This window comes from Lonchura striata, chromosome 32, assembly GCF_046129695.1.
Source record: "Lonchura striata isolate bLonStr1 chromosome 32, bLonStr1.mat, whole genome shotgun sequence".
NCBI lineage: Eukaryota > Metazoa > Chordata > Aves > Passeriformes > Estrildidae > Lonchura > Lonchura striata.
The window spans coordinates 2,348,539-2,369,146 of NC_134634.1; the positions used below are offsets into that span (position 1 = coordinate 2,348,539).

The following is a 20,608-nucleotide window of genomic DNA, read 5'->3' on the forward strand; positions in this document are numbered from 1 at the left end:
AAAAAACATCCCCTATATCTGAGTGCTGGGGGCATGTGCTCCATGGAAATCAGTATCTGAAGGCAGGAGCAGTGTGATTTCCCACTCCAGCAACCAGCCTGGGTGGGTTCAGGTCCAGTAACCCCCAGCTGGTGCCACCAATGTTCCCTCATGGAAATGTTTCCAGAGCCCTCAGAGATAACTCACACCAACACTCCCAGGCATTCCTCTCCTCCCACACCTTCAGAAACATCAGCTGCCCCTCTGAACAAAACATGCCCAAATATGCTCACCAGAACAGCAAACAGGAGGGTAATTAATTCTTTTCTAAGGTCCCAGTGATTCTACCATCAAAAAACCACCCCTGGACCAGGATCAGTTTTAGCTTCTAAACAGAATAATTATAATTAGCCCAGAGATCTCCCTGTCCTGCCCTGTGCAGAGGCATAAAGCAGCAATTCATAGAACTGCCACTGCTTCTACCCCAAAGGAGCTACAAAAAAACCTCTGACCTCTCAAAATGAGAGTTTTACTATTGCTTCCCTCAACCAAGTCTTTCAGGGTTTGCTCTTGGTTGGGTTTTATCTTTAATTAAAAATATAATCTTCAAACCAGAGCTATGGGTGCTGTTGCTGATCTTAGGTACTGTTACCCACATGAAGACCGGAAACAGGTAAGAGTGTCAGATCCCAGGATATTGAATTTAAACACTAATTTGTGACAAATTAAACATGAAGCCTTCCTTCCTACCTGAGAATCACTGAGCTGAAAGCGATCTTTGAAAGCCATGTACACCAAGAAGGAATTCACACCTGGGGGAAAGAGAGCACACTGCAGGTAAAACCATGGACTACAATCCCTAAAGCAGCCCCCAGCAATAATTCCATTAATTCACTGCAGGAATTCGCTGTTTATTTTGAGTAACCACAGAAAAGCAAAAATGCATCTCACACAGAAGCATGGCTGATCCCACTCACCCTCCAGGGAGGACAATGTGAAATACAAGTCTGTGACGTGTCCAAACTGACCCACTGATCCTTGGCTGGCTTTTCCTCTCCAGCCTTTGGAACCAGGAAAAGCTCTCACCCAGCATGTGTGGGAAGCCCCCATTACAAATAAAATGCTGGATTTTGAAAGTACAAATAGGATGGAAAATCACTCCAGCCTGAGGATGAAATGCCAAGGAAATAAAGAGGGGGAAAACTTATGAGGTAATTTCACTCAGCTCTTCACTTATTGCATGCAGAGCTGGACTGGCCCTCTGGGGCTCCAATTTCCCTTGTTTTCAGCCATTTAATGGCTGCAGGTATCATCAAGGGCACTGATGAACCCAAAGGACCTTCACTGGGCACAGCAGCTGCTCTGCATGGGAAAAGCAGGAGATTCACCTCTGGAAAATCAGGGCTGCAACACCAGTGTGCCCTCTGCAATCCCAACTGCCCAAACCTTCTCAAAGAGCCAGAATGGGCCCAAAACAGCTTTATTGGCATAGAAAAGTAAAACACTGCACGAGAAACAGCCCTAAATAATAGGGGATCCTGAAAAACAAGGAGGGGCAAGGCTTCCCTGAGCTTACCATGATCTTTAACCAGAGCTTCCATCTCCTCCTGGACACCTTTATGCCACTCAGTGATGTCCACGTGCAGGGAGTAGTCACAGCAGGATTTGCTGTCTGCCCACTCTCGCCACTGGTCGAAGGCTGTCAGCAAACTGGTCCCAGGCTCGGGGACCACATGGTCAACTGGGAATGACAACCAAAAAAAAGCACTGGTAAATTGCTGGTGCTGAAGTTTTCCTGGGTGCCCAGGACAGCAAGCAGAGCTGTGCAGAGGCTGCTGCAAAATCAAGGCATCCTCTTTCCCTTTAAGATATTTCTAAGTTTGTGGTTGATCAGTGGTTTCTGGAGAATGCAGCCAGGGAAGTGGATTATGGAGCAGCAACTGAAAGAAAACGAGTTGTTACTACAATTTGCTTACTACAAGTGTTGGTGCTACACATCCCAGGCAGGAGCACCTTCCAGAGGACTGGAGGAAGCAGGACCAACAATTTGTGCTTGGGGAGAGCTCTCTGACACTGAGAAGGTCCTGCTGCCTCTGAGGTTGGTCCTCACACCAAATCCAGCAACAACTGCATTCACAGGCAGCTTGCAGCTGCAGGACGGCCTCAAAGGGTGATGCAAGGGACCTGGATCTGAAGGTCAGTGTTCCTGGCTTTTATTTGAGCACATGGAGTCTCTGAGATCTTCAAATGACACAGTGCAATAAAAAAAAAGCAAGTCAGCATCTCCAGGACTGAACTGAGAGAATAGGAAAAGCCTGTGGGATTTCAGGGGTTACAAACTGGGAAGCACTGCGGAGGAGGAGGAGAGGGCCTGGCTTGATCTACATTAAAACACACAGGAAAATAAAAAGTTGCTTCAATCATCACCCTCAGGACACACCCAATTTCCTCCAGCTTGTCCCCTTTGAACCCCTCATTTAGAATCCTAAAATTTTATTTCGGCACCTGTGCCACACTTAATTATTGCATATATCAAACCCTCAGAGCTGGTAATTCACCCTGTAAGATTGAAAACTCTTTTCCATGGACAGAGATCACAGCCAGTGTCTCTGGGGGCTCTGTCCAGGGGGTTCCTGAGCCCTGCCAGGTCCCAGGGCAGCCAGAGGGAATTCCTGGATTCCCACAGGGAAGGACCCAGCAGAGCACACCAAGGGACAGTCAGGGTGACAGGGACATCCCTGTACCTGGCCAGGATGGAGCAGAGCAAGCAGGAGGAGTGGATGCTGCACAAAAGCCATGGAGAAAGTGGATGCAATGCCAAATCCTGGCCTGGAGGCAGTTCAGACACAAATCCTCCCATCCCCTGTGCAATGCGAGGGGCCCAACACATTGTAAGGTCACGGCCTACATCCCTCCATGAGAGTGGGGTTTTGGGGGAGCTCAAATAAGTAAAAATGAGCCCAGACCCAGGAAAGGAGAGTAGTCAAGGCTGACTCTTTATCTGCTCTTAAAAGGACTGAGCTCTCCAACTGCTTCTGTTGAGATGGCCAGGAACTGCAGCTCAGAGAGCTCCTTCCAGCCCTCACGCGCAGCTCAAGAGCTCAGAGTAAAACAAAAAGCTTTTTCTTTCATGTCCCTGTGCTCCAGAGCAGCACAAGAAGCTGATGGAGGCTCCTTTCCTCTGTTCCCACAGCCCCAGGCTTCCAGGATGACCCCTGGGGATGATCTGTCACAGGACCACGGACACAAGAGCTGACCTACCCCAGCTCACACACATCTCCCTCCTGGAGAATTCCCAGGAGGCTTCCCAGGGAAAAAGCAGTGATGTCCTGATCCCACGGTGCTCCTTCTCCCTGGGAATCCCATTTTTCACCCTGGGAATCCCATCCTTCTTTCTGGAAATCCCATCCTTCTCCCTGGGAATCCCAACCTGCTCCCTGGGAATCCCATCCCACTGCCCCACCTTCCCTTCCATCACCTCAGGAACCAGGAATGTTCAATCCCTGTCCTGCCCCACTGAGGACAAACTGCTGTGACACAGGCTCTTGTCACCCCCCTATTCCCCCCACCACCACAGCCCTGATCTGCTGTGCTTCCCAGCCCAGATGTTTTCTTCCTGCTGTTGTTTTAAGTTAATTCAGTTGCTTGAGGTCTGAGAAGGAAGTTGCCAGCTCATTTTTAAACTCAGAGCTTGTTCCAAAAACAGAAACAAAACGGAGATTAAAAAAAAAAAAAAAAAAGGAAGAGATAATGTAAGAATCACTTCATCAGTGCTGAAATCTTCAAAGAAGAAATAAAATAGCTTTGTGGGTTTTGTAGTGGCTCCCTGAATCTGAGTGAAATTCAGGCCTAATTCTAATGTTTCTCTTTATTTAACACACTCTCAGCAAGGCAAAGCCAAGCTCAGGGTTACACTGGTTTCTCAGCTAAGAGCAGAAAACATTCTGTAAATTATCTTTTAACCTTTTGAGCTGCAGAACCCAAAATGCAGCAGCCCAGGCCTGAGAGCAAACAAGGCTGTTACACCACCAAAGGAACTCCTTTGTAAAAGAGAAAAACTATTTTATACATTACAAATATTCTAATTTTTCTCCTTGCTAAACACTGACAGGATTCCAAAATACCCGGATAGTCTTTCTCCCAGACAACCCAAGCTCGCACCTCACCTCTGAGAGCAGTGGGATTTCAACACATGCTCCAGCCCTAATCATCCAGACTCTTAATTACCCTTCCCATTCCAGGTTTGGCTCTCTCTCTCTGTCATTATACACAGATTTACAAGGTGCATCTGCTCCTGCTTCCCAGTGCTCCAGCTGCCACCCCCCACCAGCCAGGGCTGCTTTCTTGCCTGCCCTGCTCAGCTCAGGGTCCTTGGGTGTCAGAACTCCAAATGTCCCTCAGACATTTTTGGATGTTCTGGGCCCAGGTCAGAAGCATTTGAGACCCTGGCAGGCAGCTGCAAACAGCTGTGATTTTGGGTTTGAACCATAGAATGAGTTACCAACCTTGCAGGAAGGACAAGGAGTCACAAAAGTTTAGATATTAGAGTAGAAGTAGTCACAAAGTAGAGGGAAGAATTTCTGAGTGCTGTACAGGGGGTTTTGGTTTTGTACATGGGGGTCAGAGGGTTTAAGATGGATTTGGGATTTGGGCCTGCCCTGTCCTCCCTCTTTCTCCTTCCTCACCTCCATGTTCTTGGTGATGTTGGCACTCACAGATTGGTTTAGATAGAAAATCACCATTTAATATAGGTAATAGGCATTGGGAAAAACTGTAACCATATAACACGTAATGTACCATATAAAAGAGAGCAGCAGCCCTGGGTGGGAGGGAAGAAGCAGTCGGGGACAGAGAGGATGTCAGGGTGTGTGTGTGCCTCTGCCTGAGCTCTGAGCAAACCACAGCACCCAAGGAGAAAATCTTTTAGATAACTTGCAATAAACTGCCTTGAGACCAACAACAGAGACTGCTGAGCCTTTCTTTGGAAGCTCGGGGTGGAGGAGAGACTTTTCCACCACACGGAGCCACCCCTGACCCAGGGTGAGCTCTGGCACTTGGGCAGATTAATCAGCTCAGGATTAAAGGCAGACAATGAGTTGAAGTGAGACACCAGCACTGGGTGATCCATGTGGCTCTTCTGCACCAAAGCTGGCCCCAGCCACGCTGGAATATTCTGTATCTCATGGGCCAAACTGGTGAGATGCTGGTGGGGAGATAATTGGGTATGAAATGAAAGGGGAAGGCAAAAATGAAACTAAAAATAGGGGAACGGATTAAATGCTCCAAGGATGGGGAAAAGAAAGCAGTGTTGTTTTAACATAACCATGGAAAAATCTACACAGGTTAGAAGTGCTAGCAGCACTTTATATAGTGCTATATACCTATTATTAACACATTCTTATCATATATTAGCATAAAAGCTGTACTAAAATCAGATCCCAGCACAATCCCACACACACACACACGTAATTTCGGAGTTCAGATCACTCCTACTGCCATTTTACACAATTCACAGAATCATGGAATATCCTGAGCTGGAAGGGACCCATACAGATCAAACCCAACCACTGATTCCAGAAAGGACAGCCAAAAAGCTGAACCACAGTTAATGCTGGCCTGAAATATCTCCTTGTCTTCATCCAGTTGCTCCCAAACTTTAAAACCACTTCCACAGCCCACGGAAAATGGTGCCAATCTCAGCTTTAAATGGTGGCTTTAGGAAATGTTGCATCACATCTTGGCTCCCTCTTCCCAGCTCAGGAATGCTCCTGAAGAGCTCTCCTGGAGCAGGGTGGCATCTGCACCCTGAGCAAGAAGGGAGATGGGCAAGAGGGACCCAGCACAGAGGCTGGGGAATACTCAGCAGAATTTGTTCTGCAGGATACCCCGAGACCAGGGCCAGAAAAATCCCCGTATCATCTCTTTCTGACACTTGGAATCTCTCTCGAATTAAAAAAAAAAAAAAAGCAGATGAAGAGCAATGCCTTTATATTTTTGACCCCTTGCTAAACTCCAGAGAAATGATTGCCTTGAAAACAGAACTCTGCTTTTTGGGATGGATGTGCTCATGGGTGGGGATTAATGGGTTTTATAGCTTCCTGGCATTGTGGCATGGGCATTTTTTTTTTTTCTTTTTTGCATCCTGCCTCAGTTGAGTAAGCCTTGGCTTGCGAACAACCCACTCCTGGAGCTTCTATTAATAGCCCATGCTTCCAGCTTTCCACTGCAGAGGATTTTTTTTCAGCTGGTTTAATTAAGTGTCATCCAAAACATGCATGACAATTTTCTGGGGCTTCAGCTCATGAATGCCACTACCAGGAAGGAGAAAAACTGTTTGAAATGGACAATAGAAACATAAATTAGGGTCAGATGTTACCAAAATTGTGTATGTAATAAAAAACATGTACTCAGGGTTCCAGTTGCTATTACAGACTGCAGTTGTACACATTAGTTCCTGCTCCTACCAGCATTTAATGTGCCTATTGTTTAAGAGGAGTTTATAAGGTGAAAATCCTTAACATTTTAAGCAGGCAGATCTCCCCTACCGAAAACTTTAAATAGCAGCTTGATCACTATAAACACATCTGCCTTTTTAATACTACTTAATCCCCACAGCAACTGTGTGTGATGAAATCTGGTGAATTTATTGAGTTGTACATTCAAGTCACAAGCCATTTTATTGAGAGACTGTAATTAAATTCAGCCCTGGTAATTGCACAGGTCCCTGCTTAGAAGTCTGAAGCTGTCAGGCTGTGGCTGCAGGAATATTCTCCTGGCACTGAAGTGAAGTGGGAATAATTCTGTGAAAGCAAGAGGAATAAAACCAACCTCAGTGAACTGAAAGTCAGGCCCTTGACTGACCCATAGATTATTCCATAATCACAGACCTTATTTGATCCAGAGGCTTCCAATTCTCAGCTGGAAAAATATCACAATTCTTTCTGCCTTTATGCATCATGACCCTTTTATGTGTCAAGGAATTGGGCTACCAAAAGCTGCCTCATCTAGTAACAAAGCTGTTTTCAGCAGCAAAAATTCTGATTTAAGCATTAAACCTCAATTTCCAGCTCAGCAGCCCTGCCCCCATCCAGAGACCACAGCCCTTCTCTGAGCTCAAAAAATCCCAAATCAAGCGATCCAGAAGAGCCTCACACCTCCTTTTTTCTGATTCCACCCCAATTCTTCCTCTAAACCTCACTCTGGTTTAGAGGGTTTGATCTGGGAAAAAGAACAGCGACAAAATCCAAAATCACTTGGAAGGAAATAGCTCCATGGACCTGATGCACCTCAGCTAAAGAGAAATCAAACCAAGGATTTTCTTCACATCCTGCCTCCAGCAACCAGATTTTCAGCTCTGTGCATTTGCAGGGATTTATTCCCAAAGTGTTTTATTCTTGTTCCCTCCCCACTGCCCCTTTCCCTCAAGAAAAGATCTGTGTTATGTCTATTCGAGCCAGGCTTATAGACAAGCACTGCACCCTTGATAGCTCAGCTGCCTCAGGTGGCATAAAAGAAGCAGGATGGCTCCTCTGACAGTGCTGGAAAGAAAAAAGTTTTAATAAAAGGCAAAATAAAAAAGCTCTTTACAGTGAAAAACCAAGCCAGGGCAAGAGGTTCTTGATCCTGCTAAAACACTTCACAGAAGAGATTTAATTATTTTGTTCTCTTCTTTTCTAAGAAATTGCTTAGGTGGGACTTTTTGGCTCCTGTCCAATTGGCTGTCCTTAAGTTTGAGGTGAAGTCCCCAAGGTCCTATGAGGTGTCTTTTAACCAAATTGAGGAGAGAAACTTCTGGGCTTTTGTCCTTTTTAAGGAGACAAAGGGTAACTTGTTTACTCCATCAACAAGGGGCACATTCCTACAACAGTGGAATAAAGAGATTATTCTGAAGAGCTACAGCCCTGCACAGGACAGCATTTATAGTGCTAATACAAGTACCTAAGGACTGTTCTCCTGTACCTGCCTGCCAAACTCACAGTAAAGGCAGCCTAAATGACACCACACGTTGTTTTCTGTCAGTTCACATCCAGTTTGTAAGACCTGATGCAGAGAAATCAGAAGCTGGACCAGGCTCAGAAGAATCAGACACATCCGTGCTCCACTGATTACATTTTCAGTCTGCACCATTCCCTTATTCCCTCTCTGATGTCATACAGATATTTCACTTGTCCTTTTGGCTGATTACATCCAAAATACAATTAACAATTTGAGGCCGGCTGGACACAAACATAAAGAATTCACACAATAATTAATAACCCTCCCCAGCAGCTGGCATGGCAGCATATTAAGGTCAGATTAAAAAAAAAAAAAAAAGGCTGCATCTCTTCCCAGTAAAGCTTATTGTGCATTTGTTGTATGTCAGGAGGTCACCATGGCAGAGAGGGAGGGGAACCAAGTTCAAAAGAGACATGTAAGTGGTTCCAAGAGTTGTTCTTTCTTTTAGGCACTACTCCACACTGGAAGGCCATGAAAAGAGCACACAGGACTTCAAAGGCTTCCAAATGAATTGGTCTGTAAACCTGGAGGGACTGAGATGGGGAAAAAACCTCGGTTTGTAGCCATGACTTTCAAGTCAAGACATAAGAATGAATAACACATCCAAGGGGCAAGAGCTGATCAGACACAGGAGGACAAAAGATCACGTCCACGAGCCAGCTGTGTCCCTCTCAGGTCACTGCAGATGTGTCCTGCCCCTCAGGCTTTTTCCACTCGCTGGGAAGCTGGAACACTTCTGGATTGGCATTTTTATCACCGAGTTTTGCATTCTCACCTGCATTTCATGGCCTGTCTCAGGGTGTTGGAGATGAAGAGGAGCACGACTGCAGGACGCCAGGTTTTACAATGGAAATTTGTGGTGGTTCTGAGAGGGCTTTGTGTGTTTGGGATTAGAAAAGTTGGTTTTCCTCTCCCCCTCAAATATAAATGAAATGTGAAGAGCTCTGATTCTAGAAAAGCACTTCTTATTAATACAGCTTGTAAAAGAAATGGGAAAAGAAAAACCCTGTATCTGTCAAATAAACGTCTCCCCTGCCTGGATGAGGACCAGACACTTCCTCTTCTCATGACTCTGCCAAGGTGACATCATGTTCCAAGGTGGAAGCTGTCACCCATCACCACCAAGCCACGGCCACTTCTGCTACAATATCAGCAATCCCCATCCTGCTCCCACTCAAACCACTGCTGACTCTCACACACAGCTTCAGGCAAGGAAGTGAGGGCTGAATCAGACCTAAAAGTTCCTTGTTTAGGGAGAAATCCCGATGGGAGGTGCAGCAGAACCTGGTTTCCACCAAACCACAAGGCTCAAGCACCACATCAGCCCCTCGCACAGCCATCTCCTGGCCACACCTGCAGGTGTTCTCTCCACCTGCAAATTGAGCTCTTGTGCTTGCTAAAATCATTAACCTCTGGGAGGTCCTAACTAGATTATCCCCAATTTAAACAGAGACTCCTGTGCCACGTTCCCCAGCTGCTGAACCTCCTCCTGCAGCTCTGAGCCAGCCCAGCCTGGCCTCACAAGCTGTCTGTGAAGAATCCAATGTTGGGGGCACAGAGCATCACTCCTGGGCAGCACTTGAGCTGCCCACCCAAAGAGAGACACCCATCCTATGGCAACCTGGTTTGGGAAACTCCTACACACAAGATCTGATTTTTGGTTTTTTCCATGCACCAAGTCTTTAGGGGCAAATGTTGCTTTCTACACCTAGGCTTAATTTCCTGTCTCAAACATGTATTAGAAGGAAATTCTTTACTATAAGGGCAGGGAGGCCCTGGCACAGGCTGCCCAGAAAAGCTGTGGCTGCCCCATCCCTGCCCAAGGCCAGGCTGGACAGGGGTTGGAGCAACCTGGGGTAGTGGGAGGCATCTCTGCCCATGGCAGGGGGTGGGACTGGATGGACTTTAAAATCCCTTCCAACACAAATCATGCTGGGATTCCAAGAACAGCCACAACTGCCCCTGGATCTGGGCAGGATGGCTCAGGGGGAGCTGCCACCTTCCCCTTTATGATGTTTGCATTGCAGGAGGACTGACTGCCTCAGAGTCCTTGACTCTGCTCCTGGTTCCACGGCCTGATTCTACTTTTAAGAACACACTGCACGTTTTTCTCAGCTGCACTACAAACATTTTCCATTCACAGTGGAAAGAGTCTCTGCCCATCAGGCTGAAAAGTCCTTTGTAACCCATCAGTAGCCAAACTCTTCTCTTGAGACACTGATACTAATCCTCAGAAATCTTATCTGAAGTAAAGAAAAGCCTGGTGGACAGAAAGCATCATTAACTGACAGCCACGCTGGAATGAGGGCTTTTTAGAAGCAATATTGGAATATTTGAATAGAGAATCCTGTGCCACAGCCCCTAGATGCTGAACTGGCCCTGCCTGGCTTTTCAAGAAGTCTGGAATCTTGCCAGGCCCATGAAGAACCCCAATTTGGAGGTACAAACCACTCAGGGTGTTGTCATTTGGGAGCTTCCCCCCTTCCCTCCACAGCTCAGGGCTGTGCAATAATTTGGGATGGTTCTCCAGGAACTCCTTCCCCAGCTCCTGCTGCCTGCAAGCTGTGCCAGGGAATTTCATTCATATGTAAAACACTACCATCGAGTCCCCCAGATTCCAAAAATATCCATGCTGCACACATGTAGCTGCTCCTAGGGACTAAAGCAATGTGGTGGAAAAGCACTCTGACAAGAGGCTGAAAGAGAAGCTTCCAAAAACTGAGCCCTTTTTGGTGGGTCTGAAAACCAACCAAAGCATCTCCCAGTTAATATCTGCATGTGAAATCTCCAAGTTCCTTCTTTTACCTACAACAGGAAGCCAAGAGCAGATCTGGATCTGCAGATGCCAAGTGGGAGGGACAGGGATTATCTCCTTACTTCCAGTGTTGCCCAGACCAGCTTCTCAGGTAGCTCTCCATAAAAATAATCACTTTTTACTTATGATATGAGGCTGTAGGTGAACTTAATTAATTTGAATTAAAACCACAACCCCTCAGCAACAAAGCCATCTCCCATTATAGACAGGCAGCATGGAGAAATGGAATGACATTCCCACTGTCACAGACAGGGTCCCAACACCACCTGCAGGGGACTAAGGGAAGAAAAGAGTTTTCCCAGAAGCCATAACCTGTAAATGTCCATCCCTGCATTCCTTGAAATGCACAGGGCTTCCATGGCAGTGAGGGCTGGGAAAAGACACAGGCACAGCCCCAAGCTGCTAACAACTGGCAGCTCCTGAGTGAGATTAAAGTGTGCCAGACAGGAGAAGCTCATTTGTATTCCTCAAACAATTCTTCCTCTCACCAGAAAGATTTTTTTAAAAATCCAGTTTCTAAGAAACACATGGGATCTATGAACTCTAAAGGCACTGGGGTTGAAGGAAAGAGGGGAAAAAAGGCTCTGCTGATCAAAGACATCAAATCCCACTGCACAGGCAGGACTCCAAATCCTTCCCAAGTGGGGAATCCTGCAGTTGGTTACAGCCTCTGCTTCTTTCACGCTCCACTTGCTTCCTTCCCATGTGGGAATCCAGAGCTTCCCTCTGGCTGCCCTGGCAGGTCTGGGACCCTGGCAGGGCTCAGGAACCCCCTGGACAGAGCCCCCAGAGACACTGGCTGTGATCTCTGTCCATGGAAAAGAGTTTTCAATCTCACAGGATCAATTACCAGCTCTGAGGGTTTGATATCGGCAATAATTAAGTGTGGCACGGGTGCAAAAGTAAAATTTTAGAATTCTAGATGAGGGGTCCAAAGGGGACAAGCTGGAGGAAATTGGGTGTGCCTTGTCCTTTTTCTCCTCCTTCATGCCCTCCATGTCTCACTGTGGTGTTGGCATTTTTCTGTTGGTTCAGGCTGGGGACACACTGTCCAACGTAGGTGACAGATATTGGCACGTTCTTGTAAATGCAGCCCAGGGAGTTTCTGGTATTGAATGTTTGTCACATCCCACTGAGGGCAGAGCCCCACACGCTGCCCTGCAGGACAGAGCTGGGCAGGGCAGCAGAACATGTGAGAGAAAAACAGAATAAACAACCTGGAAACCAGCACAGATTAATTATGGCTTCTTCTTTGGCAGGGGGCTGACAGACAGAGACTTTTACAATCTCAGAATCATCAATACCTCAGATTCTGACACTTCCCACGGAACACAGAACCAATTTCTGACATGGGGAGCTGAAAGGTCCTGCCTGACCAGGACATTTTCTGCTGAGTCAAGCTCACAGGAAGGCAAAAGCAGCCAAGGCGTTCAACACTGCTGGGGAGGTGAAAACTCCCTGCCCAGAAAAGCAGGCCAAGAAAAGAGCTGGAGGCACCAATTCCTGCTGCTTCCTTGAGCACCTTGTCAAGACTTGAAGGTGATTAAGGCACTTTTATCTAGCAAGGTTTAACACACATGCTCTGAAAACCTATCACAAGCAGCTAATGATGTTACATGAAGTGAGGTGGATAATTTCATTTGAGTTTTTTACTATTTTTTTTTTCCATCCACAGCAGACCTGGAAGAGCCAAGTTTTACACCTGCCCCCATGAAAACATCATTTTCCATTGATGTAAGGAGCTGGGTGAGAAACAGGACATCAGAGAGATCCCCTGGCTCTTTACTTCTGTGTCATCCCTAAGGCCTGGAACTTGGGGATGAGAACACTGGACAAAGAAAACAAGAATTTGGGGATTTTTGGGGACTTTTCACAAGGGCATGTAGTCATAGGACAAGGGGAGGTGGCCTAAAGCAGAAGAAAGGCATCTTTAAATGATGTATTAGGAAGAAATACTTTATTAGAAGGGTGGTGAGGCCCTGGCTCAGGTTCCCCATCCCTGGAAGTGTTTAAGGTCAGGCTCGACAGGGCTTGGAACAAGCTGGGTATGGAAGGTACCCTGCCCATGGCAGAGGGTGGAACAAAATGATTTTTAAGGTCCCTTCCAACCCAAACCATTCTGTGATTCTGTAAAAAAAGCACTTCAAAGCAGCTCTTCAAGCAAAAGAACTCTTCCCCACGCAGTGGGAAAAGCAGCATCAATGATCCCCAGCACTAAATGGAATAAGAGGCATTAAGTGCTATTGCATCAACAGACAACACAGGTTAATTTCTCCTGAAATAAATCCCTCTCTTTGGATGCATGGAAAAATCTAGGTCAGTCACATCTGCACTGTCAGAACTGCTGCCACTCCAGCATGCATAGAATTACTAAACCAAGCTCCAGCATGCATAGCATTAGAATTGGATTAGAATTAGAATTGATTCCATCCCCTCCTTCCCTGCACAAGGAGGGGCTGGAACAGAACAGGTCAAAACAGAGAAAGAGACCCCTCACCTGCTCTTTAAAAAAATCAGTGTTACCAAGAGGCAGAAGGATGGGAGAGGAGCAAGTAGCAGGATCCCCAGCAGTGAAGGAAAAATGGGAAAACAGAGAAAGATCTCCTGACTGACTCAGAAACAAGCCAGGTTAGACTGCAGAGGTTTCACAGGATCCAGCCCAACAGCAGGGCAGGTGATTGCACCTTTCAGCACTGAAGGGGATGACAGCCCAGCTGAGTATGTGACAGCCAGCAGAGGACACAGCCTCAAGTTACGTCAGGGAAGGTTTAGGTTGGATATTAGGAAAACATTTTTCACTGAAAGAATAATAAAATACTGGAATTGTCTTCCTAGGGAGGTGGTGGAATCACCATCTCTGGATGAGTTTAAAAAAAGGCTGGACTTGGCACTTGGTGCTATGGTCTGGTTGTGGTGTCAGGGCATGGGCTGGACTCGATGATCTCTGAGGTCTCTTCCAACCTCGTTATTCTGGGATTCTGTGAAACACCTCACCACACCACAGGTCTCCTGCATCACCCCAGGCACAGCCACACAGCTCCTGAGTGCTCCTCACAGCACAGAGAGCTGACAAACAACAGCTACAGCCCAAAGGGTCCAAACGTGCCCCCTCAGCACACCCAGAAACACACAACACATCTGAGTCTGCACAGGGGCAACACTGGATTTGATCTGAGCTGAAAATGAGGTTCACCAAAGCAGATCCTCCAGGTGAATTCCTGGCAAATGCAGATTGATGCCAAAACTCACCAAAGTCAGAATTTCACCCACCATTTTTATAAACCAACATCAGAGGGAATCTCTCTGAGGTTCTTGGTTCAATTTCACCGTTTCCTCCTGTGCTCTCTGGCAAGGGACATCAAGGACCAGAGCCCCGTGAGCCCCTGCTGGAATTCCCACAGAACAATGGGGGAGCCCATCCAGCATTATTGGGATGCTGGGAGCAGAGCAAGCCCCAGACAGAGGCTGCACAATCCACTGCAGGCAGAACCTAATGGACTTAGAGGGGTTTAAAAGCTCAGGAAGAGGAGCTCACACCAGGGAACTGCCCAGCTCTACTTACAGCCCCACTTTCTCATCACAGATTTGAAGCCTGCCCTGGATGAAAGGTGCAAACACAGCAGCAGGAAGCTGGTGAAGCAAAGAGATTTAGGGTGAATCGGGGCCAAGGCTGTTTTTTTGGGGGTGTAAAAAGGACCAAGGGGAGCTGGAGAGAGGAGGGACAGGGCAGGAGGGACTCTGCACCTCTGTGTGGCGATGCCATTATTCCAGTCACAGAGAGCAAGGATTCCCACACATAAAAATCCCCAATAATATGTGGACGTTTTCACTGTGCTTCTAGAGAATTAAAGATTTCTTTGGGGCAGAAGAACTGCCAGAAAAAGAAATGAGTTGCAGAGCCAAGGCAGCCCGTCTGCAGGGCTGGTCCCAGTGCACAGTTCCTCTTTCATCTCTGGGTGCAAAGAGAAACAAAAGTGGGGCTGGTGCCTGTGGAACAATGCAGTGCTGTGTACACACAGCCAGGGGCCTGGGGAGACACTGCAGCTCTGTGGTCGCTGATTTTGGATGCAAAACACTTGGTTTTATAATTCCAGTTTAGCCAAAAGTCCCTGCCTGACCACTCCTGTCACTTCCTTCTGTCTCTGCTTCCCTCCTCTTCCTCTCACCATTTACTCAGCACAAGACTAACCCTGATAACACAAAATAAATGCACGCAGTCAGGTAGAATAGGATTTAATCTCCACTGGTGGGTTTTTAAATACCATCCCACACCCTCATCCTGTCTAAACCCCACTATAAACTGAGACTATCATAGAGTCTGATCTCCTTTGGGCCATTCTCTGTCACGCTGAGATCAAAACCCAAGAGGGGAGGAATCATTCATGACTAGAAACACCTCCTTCCAGCAAGGTGGTGATCTCCAGGATGACCTGGGAGACCTGGTGTCACCTCACTTTGAGTCTGATTGTGGCTAGGCAGCTCAAACCCCGCTCAAAGCCCTGCCAAGCTGCCCACAGGAGCTCTTTAATAGCAGGGTCAGGAATTAGGGAGCCCATGTGAGGCTCCCCTTCATTTCCTGAACTTCCCAAGACACACAGGCTGCCCTCCCCAGCCTTCCCTCCCCATGTCATTTAGGATAACTGCTGCTGAGTTCAAAGCTGCTGGCTTCCAAGCCACCAGGCCAGAAAAAGCTATCATTTCTCTCACTGTAATTTCTCTCTAGAGCAGTGGTTGACTGAGTCAAGAGAGGCAATGTCAGCAAGAGATTTCACCCAAGGCCAGCAGATACCAGAGAAAAGGCAGAGTCTGGGAGGAGGGGTTCAAATGTGTGTGGGAGCTGGCCTGGATGGATGGAGCTCTCACTGGGACAAGAAACAGGCTCAGGGATCAGAGAGCCAGTAAATACACAGAGCTTAACTTTCTCATCCCTCCTGCAGGGCTGGGAGCAGAGAGAGGCAATCCCTGCTCAAATCAGGGCGAGTTTTTCCACCGATTTTGATGGGGATTTCACCCATCACAGTTAATCAGCAACCAAACCATCAGCAGGCTCCGAGAGGCCACCCTGTTCCTAGCAGGAATTCTTCCTCCTCTAACAGCTCCAGGGACTGGGTTATTTCCTGGGGTATTAACCTAGCTCAGGCTGGGAAAACAGGGGCTCAAAAATAGGTGTGTCTTGTGCAGGGCTAGGCATTGGGCTTTGGTGGTCCTTGGGGATTATCCCCTGCAACTCAGGCTGGTTTGTCAGTCTCTGAAAAATGCCATTTTTAGCTCACCAAAACTTTAGCCTTGTGGAGAGGGCAACCTCAGACAGAGTCCTTCTCCAAAGCTCTTGGAAGGACTGTTCCCTTTCCATGGAATACAGGGAAGTTTAGGGAAGCAACCAGAACAGGTTGGAACATATTCAATACTCCTGTCTCCATCAAAATTCTCTGCAGAGCATTCTGGAATTCTCCTTTCAACTTAATGCCCAAACACTGCATTCTGACATTTCAAAAGGGCGACAATCCAAGTTTTTTTTCCCAGAGCAATGTTATCCTAAAACCCAGAGGGAGGGTTTTGCAGCTAACATACCCACACCAATATTTTTCTAAGGTGGGGACCAAGAAAAGGACCGTGCAAATTGCCACTGCAGAAAAACAAAGATATCACAATACGTCATTTCAGGCAAAAAAACCAACTCTTGTTTGTTCCTCCTTAGCAAAGTCAGCTGGAACTTTGCCTTTGGCACTGCAGAGGGGAGAGACAGAAGGATCATAGCTGGAATTCCTGCTCAGATGGCCTCAGGGGAGCCAGCAGAAAAAGCAATCAGCCCTAACTCCTGAGTGGACCAACCTAGGGAGGCTCAGGAAAGCGAGGGGCAGAGAGACAAAAAAGGCAGATTTGGATCCTCACCCCCAGCCCCTTTCCCCTGGATTGGAGCTGGAGCTGCTTCCCACCAGGATAAATCTCCCCTGGTGCCAAAAAAACAACACAATTCTTCCATCTGACACCAGCATCCATCTGATCCCCCCTCCCTGATGCTGCAGGGATGAATTTAGAGAGAACAAGCAAATGAGGGCTTGGAAACAACATTTTACACTCCTGTGCACTCCTTGGATGTGCCTGCCATGGAATTAAAGGGGCAAACATTGAATTTGATCTGAGCTGAAAATGAGGTTCACCAAAGCAGATCCTCCAGGTAAATTCCTGGCAATGCAGGTTGATGCCAAAACTCACCAAAGTCAGAATTTCACCCACAATTTTTATAAACCAACCATCAGTGGGAATCTATCCAAGGTTCTTGGTTCAATTTCACCAAAAACTGCATGCAAAACAAATATTTCCTTAAAATGATTGTAAAGTAAACAGCCTTAAAGTGCCCTCCAGCAGAAAAATGTGAAATAAATTGAAGCATGAAGCTGAGGAAGCTGTTTGTGTGCCCAAAGTGAGGGCTTTGCATAAAGCAGAGAAACAGATGGAGTAAAGGTATTTGTAAATAAATCATACAAAGTTTGCTTAAAGCACTAATGAGGAAATTGTTTGGGTTTTTTTTTCCCACAAATCTCACATCCAAAAAGAAGTGTTTTTTTCCTAAAAAAGACTGAAGAACAGAGACAAAAGTCCATGGGAGGAGCAGATTCCCTTTGCAAAATCCCAACATTTAAAACACACAATGAGATAAGAGCATCATTTTCAGGCTGCAATTGGTGATATTGTGAATCCAGCTGACTAAATATTGACCTGTTAATCATAAAGAGAAAAAAATATTGCCATCCACCACAACTCCCACCAAGAGACTGTTCACCAGAGCTTCACTGTGGAAGAACTTGTCCAGATTTTGCTCAGAGAAAAGCTGAGCTGACACAGGGCAGAGGCTCTGAAGCTTTGAAGTCCACTCTGGGTCATTCATCCTGCTTTGCACTGCTCCAGCTGCTGACTCCCACCCAGCAGAAATGTCTCTCCACCATCCTATTTAGTCCAATTAGTCCTTGCTGCAGTCTCAGGAAGATTTATTTTTTGTGGTTCAGAGATGATTTTGTATTTTGGTGTCTTAATCTGAGATACTCAAGATGGTCAAATTTAATCCCTAGCCTTCTCTAAATGGCTTGCCCATGGTCATAATCCAAATTATGTTCATATTCACAAGGAGAAATTGTAAAATGAGGTATCCTCCTTCCACCTCCATAAGTCAGAAAAGTCTTACCTTATCATTAGTGAGGTATTCAGGTACTACAGCCATAAAGGCAATAAATATTTACACACATAAAGGATTTCTGAAGCAGGCAGCTCTGCTGAGGTAAAATTAGGCAACCAAAGTAAAGGGCTACTCCAAAAAAAATTTGCAAACCAATTTCTACTTTCAAAAAGTGCTACTGAGGGGAACAGTGCTGCTGAAAGGTCACATGCAGATGACAGATAATGTTCTTTTGATCTAATTCGACTTAACAAGGAAGAGCAAAATGATAATTCAAGTGTGAACCAGGTACTCTAACAAAGGAGCAACCAATGAAACCAAGTCAATGAAGTGAGACTGGAAATAAAAAACCATTTCAGTGCTACTGATTTAAGCTGACAGCAAAGATTGGAAGGAGAACTGGGTATTGGTGTGCACAAAGGGACCATCCACAGCCACACCCCCTGTGTGGGTGAGGTTACCTTCAGACACAAACCTCACACCCTGAAGTGGTGATTTTATGAAAAATCATTTCCCGAGTTATTTTATTTCTTTGAAGCATCAGACTCAGAGCTACTTCCAGCCTCCTGTCAAACAATTCAAGTCCAGCCAGCAGGCCAGGGATCAAGGACTGCTCACAGTCATGGGCTGGGAGATGAGGATGCTCCAGTCCGTGCAGAGCTTGGCTTGAACTGAGCAGAGTTCAGCTGGCTCCTGGCTGTGCCTGAGATCTCTTTGTACCCATGGACTGAACAACAGACACTGACACACGTTCTGAACCAGCTGCTTTCATTCCTCTGCACCTGAACTCCTGTCCTGTGCAATGGCAGCACCTGAGAGTACACGAAAGACTGTGAGATGCTCAGATTTTGGATCACTTCACACCTTTATCCCTCATTCCCACATGCAGAGCCTGGGACACCATGGTAGATTTTTACACCTGATCCTGCAACAAACAGAGGGGTTTGTTTTTTATTCTGGCTCAAACAAAGCTACAGGGTTATGACTCGCTCGTGGTTTAAGATCCTGTGGCCATCATAAGCAGGGACAGATAGCCTGGAAATCATTCCTGAGGCATTTTAGAGACAGAAGGGAACACCCAAAGTATCTAATCCTGCTGCCAGCACATCCGTCAGTCTGTGTTTTTTTATTTTGAGGTATTTTCACTTCACAATTCCTCTCTTTCTCCAAAGGAGGAAATGAGCCCAAGCAGAGCTACATTAACAAAAATCTTGGTGGCTAAAGCAGATCCTGAAGTAAGTGGCCCAGTTTTCAAAGACACACTGAACACTGGCGTCAGGCTTCTGGGTGTGACAAACACCATAGGTATCTCTCCACAGACAAGGGACCAAGGCACAGGAATGTGGGGGATCTGCTCCTCTCTCTGGAGCCAGAGGTCACAGAGACACTAGTTCAAGCAGGAGCAGACCCAAAAACCTGCTGAAGTCACACCACCAGCAAGGGAAGACAAATTAAATGAGTGACAACTGCAAGATGGGGTAATCCTGGAGTCCTGCTTTTCTGCCCCTATTCCCACAAGCTTCTCCCAGCCAGACACTGATCTAGAACAAGGTGACTCCCAAAGCTCCTGTTCTTATCTGGGAAAGAAAAAAGCCCAGCTTTGCTGGAAGAGGAAAGCAGGCACTTACTGATCATGGTGGTGCCTCCAGCCAGTGCAGCTTTGGTCCCTTGGAAGAAATCATCAGCAGATGTCATCCCCTGCTCTGGCATCTGGAAGCGGGTGTGGACGTCGATCCCTCCGGGAATCACCATCCTGCCGTGGGCCTCGATGGTTTTCACTCCCCCTGGCACGATCAAGTTCTCCCCTATCTGCCTGGGGAAGAGGTTTTGAGCAGCAGGTCAGGCACAGCCAGGTAAGCAGCTGTAAACAAACACCCCTGTGCTACTTAGCCTAGCTGCACTTGTCTTTTCCCATCTAAAGCAGGGCACAGGATCAGCACACACAGGGCTGAGGGTGTTGTAGGCTTCCCCTGGAAGCATTTGTGTAACGGTGAGGTAAGGGTGCGATTTCTTCAGGATTTTGGGACAACATAAAAGGAAGGAAAAGGAGCCCCTCACTGCACCCAACACAGCCTTCCTGGGGCTGGACTTTTTAAAGCAGCAGCTCAACACTTGTTGCAGCTCTCTAACAGCCACTTCCACGTTACCATTGTTTGGGAACACTGGAAGAATTTTTGATTCTTTATTTTCTACCTTCCTCTCATATGGAAGTATTACAGAGTCCCTACACAAACATAAATTCCTGGTGAGACCCTCAGAGGTCTCTCCAGTCCAACTCTTCACAGACCTATTTTTAGCAGTGCAGTAGTGGATGCTATTAATTAGCTGTCTCTGGCTGGCTCCTTTAACTTTTAACCTTGATTAAAAAAGCACATGTGCTGACTGTTTAGCCAGAACAGGAAAATTCCTTGTTTGTAACCTCTGGCTTGTATGTTTTTTCCTAGGAGTAATTTTCCAAAGAAATCTGTAACACATTTAATGTGCCAGAACACATGTTCCAGGCCTGAAAGAGGTCTGAACCTCTTCCACTACAGGGTCCTTTTTTACTTGTGGGGGGTTGGAGTGATCTCTGCATCACAGACCCAGAGAAGTCAGCACTGCAAGAGATTTCCAGAGGTCACCTAAGTCCAGCCTCCAAGCCTAAA

At 46.7% G+C, this 20,608-nt stretch overlaps 1 protein-coding gene across 2 annotated transcripts in view; it reads right to left on the minus strand.

The window, feature by feature from the left end:
- The window catches only part of DPYSL2 (dihydropyrimidinase like 2), a 57,202-nt gene that overhangs the window by 21,870 nt on the left and 14,724 nt on the right, over positions 1-20,608 (minus strand). For both annotated transcript variants that reach the window (XM_021546272.2, XM_021546273.3), the window contains exons 3-5: positions 19,592-19,776; positions 1,556-1,720; positions 730-791 (exon numbers count right to left, since the gene is read on the minus strand). In XM_021546272.2, coding sequence (XP_021401947.1) covers positions 730-791; positions 1,556-1,720; positions 19,592-19,776 — 412 coding nt within the window. The remainder of the gene's footprint in view (positions 1-729; positions 792-1,555; positions 1,721-19,591; positions 19,777-20,608) is intronic.